Genomic DNA, 6,546 nt, shown 5'->3' on the forward strand with positions numbered 1-6,546 from the left:
TCCTACTTCTGTAGTGATACTGCCTCGGAAACCCAAGGAGGGGTCGCTATGAGTCGGGTTTGACTCGACGGTACATAACAACAACAACAACAACAACGGTAATAGCAATTTATTTCAGAGCCCAAGTATTTGTATATAAGGAGTGTCTTGTGTGATTTGAAATCGCTTTCTTCTGACTCACTTTGCTGTGAGGCTTCAGAGATGTCACTGGGTGTTGCTCCCAGCTCCTACTGATCAACCTAGGTTTGAATGGCATTACAAAGTAACACTCTATGGTCTTGAACAACAGCCATTTCTGTTTATCACTTTCCTGACTTAATCTGATGGTAGCACCAGGATAGACTCAGAAATGTGAATTTTATTAACATAGGCATGGCCCACAGCAGAATTACAGAAAGGCTTGCCTTTATGACTTTATAATTTTACCTATCTATTAAAATAGAGTGGCTTGATAGTGCTGTTTTAAAGTTATTTGAGACATTTCAGGCATTAAAGTAGTACTGATTTTTGCTGCTGAGAGAAATGTGCCCTTTATATTTATGTTTAATAGAGAAAAAAATATATATTTTCTCTTTCTGTCTCTCTCAGCTGGTTTATCATGCACTGCAGCTGCTAGCATATGCAGCCCTGGGTATTTTAATTATGAGGCTAAAACTCTTCTTGACCCCACATATGTGTGTTATGGCTTCCTTGATCTGCTCAAGACAGGTAAGATGTTTGTTACTTAAGAGTTGTAGCTGCTATGATAATTTCACTCTAACCTTTATTAATGAATGGTCATAAAATAATGTTGACTTACCCAAACTTCTTTACTCCCTATAGGTAAATTATAAATAAATTCTTCATGGCTTTGTACTATCTCTCCTAAAGGGTGAGGGCCAGATCTGATAAAATGGTCTATGGTCTTTGACATACTTGACAAGTCAATGCAGGCTGAGATCATGAGTGATTGCTACAGGTGCTGATAGAAAGCAGTGCTTAACTGTAGAATATGTGTGTGTATATGTGTGTGTGTGTGAGAGAGAGAGAGGTTATAAGTCATTTCAAATTAAATGTTCTTATTCAGTATCAAGCTCTTTTAAGAAAATGTGTTTCATTTATCTGAATATACATTTGTGTGTATATCCGCTGGCTGTTACTTTTTAAAATTTAGTTATAGCCATCTTTGGTTATTTGCTTCTTATTTTCCTGCATAACTGCCTCCTTGCTCTGTACTCACAGATTTATATTTCACAATAGTGTTACCTTCTCATCAGCAAGCAGCCAAAGCACAACAGTAATACTTCCTTTAAATTTCAAAAATAGATGGGAGTGGAGTGGTGTGTAGAAAAATAAAGAAATGAAAGGGTGTATCTCTTCCAATAGCTTGAAATCTAGGCCTACAAACATGTAGAGAAAAACATGAAGGGGAGAGGACAAGAAGGACAAAATGTTATTATTGGGTATGGACTATTTGAAAATGGAAAAAGTTAGCCAGCCTCAAGGTTCCCAATCACAATGTTTATGCTTGTATGAAGGTAGAGAGACATGACTTTCCAAAGGCTGACCTGGGGTGGGGCCACTGTTCCTTAATCTCCAGGCTGGGCCAGGAAAGGAGATTGGTTGGAAGATTCTTACCTTAAGAATTTTGCTTTGTATACCTCAAATTATGTAGATGGCCTGGCCTTACTTGAATCTAAGATGGAGAAAGCAGGTTGGAAAAAGAGCTTTTTAAATCATGTCCAACTGTGTATGATGATAGAATTCTTTTGGTCCCTAGGGTCATTGTTTCTGAATAATTATCTTAGGGTAATTAATTCCTTATCAGGGTCTGTAGCAAAGACTATTCTTCTCTGTGCATAGAGTTTGACACTCATGCACATGCTGCTTTGTGCTAACAGTTTCCAATACATTCTAATGTGTTTTCAGCTGTTTGGATGGCTCTTTTGCAAAGTACATCCTGGTGCTGTTGTTTTTGCTGTATTAGCAGCAATGTCAATACAAGGTTCAGCAAATCTGCAAACCCAGTGGAATATTGTTGGGGAATTCAGCAATTTGCCACAAGAAGAACTTATAGAATGGATCAAATACAGTACTAAACCAGGTGAAAACATTATTTAGCTGGTGTTTGTCCCACAATTTTATATACCATCACAAAACCCTAAGCCCAGGCTACTTTCAGCTCCCAAAGCAGTGCTGCTTCTAAAAAGTGAGATAGCGATCTTACTTAATTGGTTTGCAGGGTAAATGCTGCACTTATTTTCTTAGTAACTTATTCTACGGTTTTCTATAAATTCTATTTTCAGAATTTATCCAAATTTATATATGTTATATTTTAAAATAATTTTTATTATGCTTTTCCCCTTATCAGTCTTTAATTTTATGTCTTTCACATTCCTACTCGAAAAGAACTCATGGAATGTAATTTTTGATTATGTACAGAAAATGGAAGTCTTGTTGTCATCAGAATTTCAGTCAAATGATTGAATGTTCAATCATCTTCCAGAATTTTTTGGAGCTGAAAGCTTTTCTAGTTAATTTAGTATGTCTTTCGTAAAATCAAGAAAGATTTCGAAGGTGTTTTTTAAAAAAGAAAGAAAGATAAGCCTCTGTTTTCCAAGGAAAATAGCTTACATAAGCCTGTTTGCTGGCCACCACTTTATCATCCATTGACTTCATTCTAAGGAGCCATAGTGGCTCAGTAGAAGTTCTCAGCCCCTAAACAAAAGGTTGGTGGTTCAAACCCACCAGCTGCCTTATGGGAGAAAGATGTGGCATTCTGCTTCTGTAAAGATTTACAGCCTTGGGAACCCTATAAGACAGTTTTACTGTGTCCTATATAGGGCCACTATTGGTCAAAATCAACTCTGTGACAATAGGTTTAGTTTTGTTCTCTTTAGTTAACTTTATTCTGGTCCTGCCAGTTAATCTTTGAGTGAGCTTTTTGGGCCTCCCCTTCTTCAACTGTAAAGTAATTGAGTTGAACTGGAAGGAGACCCTTGAAACTCTCACCTGAGAACTTCTTTCTTATCTTGCAGATGCAGTGTTTGCAGGAGCCATGCCCACAATGGCAAGTGTTAAACTCTCTGCTCTCCGGCCCATTGTGAATCATCCACATTATGAGGATGCAGGGTTGAGGTTAGTATACAATTCTCAAGTTGTTAAAAACAAATTTCTTACACAATAGATAGTGAGTGAGAGAACCAGCAGAATAATGAGAGGACTTTAGAAAGGATTTGATGAACGGGATTAAGAGAGTAGGAGGAAAGAAAGCTGAAAGAAGACTGCTAAGTTAGACTCTGGTAGCATAGTGCCTAAGGCACTTGACTGCTAACCAGAAGGCTGGTGGTTCAAACCCACCAGCCACTCCTTGGAAGGAAGGTTGGGCAATCTATTTTCATGGTGATATGCCTCAGGAACCCAAGGAGAGGTTGCTATGAGTCAGGTCTGACTCGACGGCACATAACAACAACAACGGCAAGCTAGACAAACTGTTTAAGGCTCCACAGGGCAATGCAGCTCTAACCTTTGAGGTTATCTCCTCTGCCAGACAGAAAAATAAAATCATACTTTGTTTTCTACAGGTTAACAAGGCTTCAAAACATCTAGATCTTTATTTGTTCTATCCCCTAGAGCCAAATATAAGGAGATTGACATTAAAAACTACATGATATGAAGGAATCAGTCATCTTTGCCTTTTCCAATATGCTGTAGTTTATTCTTTTTTACAGTCTGTTCCACTGGTCATTTTCTGTCCCAGAGGTATGAGTTTGACCAAATAAATTTTGTGATATAGTATTATTAATTTGAAGTTCTGTTTTATTTGGCCTCTTATTTACCCAAGTGCCTCTATTAATGATGCTTATTAATACATAGTTACCTATTAGTAATGGGCATCTGTTTACCTAACCTGTTACCAAATCTATTGCTGTTGAGTTGATTTTGACCTATAGTGGCCCCATAGGACAGAGCAGAACTGCCCCCATAGGGTTTCCAAGGCTGTAAATCATTACGGAAACAGACTGCCACATCTTTCTCCCAGGAAATGGCTGATGGGTTCGAACCATTGACCTTCCTGTTAGTAGCCGAGTGCTTAACCACTCACTGTATAATCCAAGACTCCTCTAGCTATGTACCTGCATGCTTCTTACTTACCTGTTAATGTCTGTATAATTAGAAAGGTTATAGCTTAGTCTAGAAGTAAACTTTTCTCTGGACTCAGGCTTTTTAAAGAAATATTTTATTGCCCCTATCAGTTTGTTTACTCCAAGATTAGGAACCAAGAACCATACCAAGATATTGCTTGAAGTGCCTGCAACTATAGCAGTATCTCATTTTCTCTGAAATTTCCAAAGCTTGCCAGTGTACTTGGCTTACCAGGAAGATATTGTTGACCACCTGTAAAACTGAGAATCTATAAACCATAGAGCAGGTGCTAAACCAGTGTCCTAGGAGGACTTTGTAGACATCATTTCAACACATAGGATCTAGTAACTAATTAAATGAGATTTATCATTAAATGTGACTTTTCTTAGTAGCTAATCATGGCCTGGTAGGGAAGTATATAGATTCTTATTAAACATTTGGAAATAACTATATTGCTAGAAAAAGTAAAGGTACTCAGGAAAGAGTTTTGTAAAATACTGGCTGTTATGCTTTTCTTTGTAGAAAGACCATGTTGCCCATGGCACTGTCAATGCATTTCTCAGTAGTGCTATCTGCAGAAAAAAATTGATTATTTAGATATAAGGCAAAAAAAAAAAAACTAAATCTCACTGCTGTAGAGTCGGATCTGACTCATAGTGACCCCTCTTTGGTTTTCCAAGGTGGTATCTCTACAGAAGTAGATTGCCCAATCTTCCTTCTGAGGAGTGGCTGGTGGGTTTGAACCGCCATCCTTTTGGTTAGCAGTCACAGGCAAATCCATAGAGATAGGAAGCAGAGGCTGAGGGAGAGAAGGAATTAGGGAATGATTGCTTAAATGGTAAGAGTTTCTTTGCGGGATGATATAAATGATGTAGAATTAGATACTAGTTATGCTTATACAACATTGTGAATATACTATAACCACTAAATTATACACTTTAAAAATGGTTAAATCTATGAATTTTGTGTTCTGTGAATGTTATCTCAATAAAAAAATCTTCTAAAATATTTCAGTTGAGAAATAGTCTACAAAATATTTGACCAGAACTGCTTAAGACTATCAGAAACAAGGAAAATCTGAAAAACTCTCACAGCCAAGAGTACCCTAAAAAGACAACTAAATGTAATGTGGTAGCATGGATGGGATCCTGCAGCATTAAAAGGACATTAGGGACACGTTCTTTAAAGTCTGAATAATATTTGAAGTTTAATAATAATGTATCCAAACCAAAAAATAATAGTCACTGCTGTTGATCCCAATTCATAAAACTACTCCTTGGGTTTCTGAGGCAGTATTTCTATGGAAGTAGATTGCCTGATCTTCCTTCTGAGGAGTGGTTAATTTGTTGTAAAAAATGTACCATAGTCATGCAAGTTAGTAACAGTAGGAGACACTAGGTACAAGTATATGAGAAATCTACAATATTTTTCTATAAATCTAAAATTATTCTGAAATTAAAACATTTATTTTTAAAAAAAAATTTAAAGGAAAGTACAAAAATATGAGAAGAATTAATGGTTATAGTCAAGGATTGGAAAGCACATCTGTGTATATATATATATGTTTATGTAGAGAGATAAGAACTACTAGAAAAGAAGATATAATCAAAGATGAAATGGAAGAAAAGATTTTTGAGATTGAACAGACATTTATGAAAATAGGTGAACCTCAGTGTATTTTAGTATAAAAAAAATGTTTAAAAAGTGACTCTTACAAAGCCATAGCATGGTGAACTCTTATAGGCTAATGAAAATATACCTACAAACATATACCTACAAAGTAACCTAAAGTTGTTGAATTGAACCTCATCAATAAATGCCAGAAGGAGAAATGTTTATAGCATATTAAGTTTAAAGGTTTGGAGATGGAAGAATTTTTTAAATCAAACTAAATGTATTGTGCATAAAAATATCAACAAGATGTTCTTGGAATTTCCAGTGCTTGGAAAATATTCTATGCATATATTCTTAAAAATGAGCTCTATCTGAAGATGAAATTAAATTAAGGCCAAATTATAGTTTAAAAGTGCTGAAACCAGCTAAAATGGGAAATAATTCTAAATCATTATTGTAAATGTAATTATAAAACAAATGCAAACACTGAAAATTACTGATTAATAAGATTTACAATGTAAAAAGTTCAGCAATTTACATCTTAAACATTGGATTGTCTGAAGTGAAGGGTTGTATTAAATACAGTAGCTAACATCCTTGCCTTAAATATTGGAATTTCCTTTGAAATTACTTACTATTTAATCTCAACTCCTGGTTTAAGTATCACGTCTATTGTATTTTGTGTTTCCAATAACATCTATCATAGTACATGAACAGAACAGATTTTATTTTCCCTGAAAAGAATTTCAGTTAATGGTAGAAGTTAAACCTGAAGCTGAAAGATAAAATCTTGTATTTTAGAACTTA

General features: G+C 35.6%; 1 protein-coding gene across 1 annotated transcript in view; it reads left to right on the forward strand.

Annotated features, from left to right (window-relative positions):
* The window catches only part of DPY19L1 (dpy-19 like C-mannosyltransferase 1), a 130,778-nt gene that overhangs the window by 104,151 nt on the left and 20,081 nt on the right, over positions 1 to 6,546 (forward strand). The window contains exons 16-18 of the mRNA XM_007958244.2: positions 589 to 708; positions 1,909 to 2,083; positions 3,018 to 3,117. Of these exons, the coding sequence (XP_007956435.2) occupies positions 589 to 708; positions 1,909 to 2,083; positions 3,018 to 3,117 (395 nt within the window). The remainder of the gene's footprint in view (positions 1 to 588; positions 709 to 1,908; positions 2,084 to 3,017; positions 3,118 to 6,546) is intronic.

Source organism: Orycteropus afer, unplaced genomic scaffold (genome assembly GCF_000298275.1).
Source record: "Orycteropus afer afer isolate SDZICR_OR568_19922 unplaced genomic scaffold, OryAfe1.0 scaffold00893, whole genome shotgun sequence".
In the NCBI taxonomy this organism is placed as follows: Eukaryota; Metazoa; Chordata; class Mammalia; order Tubulidentata; family Orycteropodidae; genus Orycteropus; species Orycteropus afer.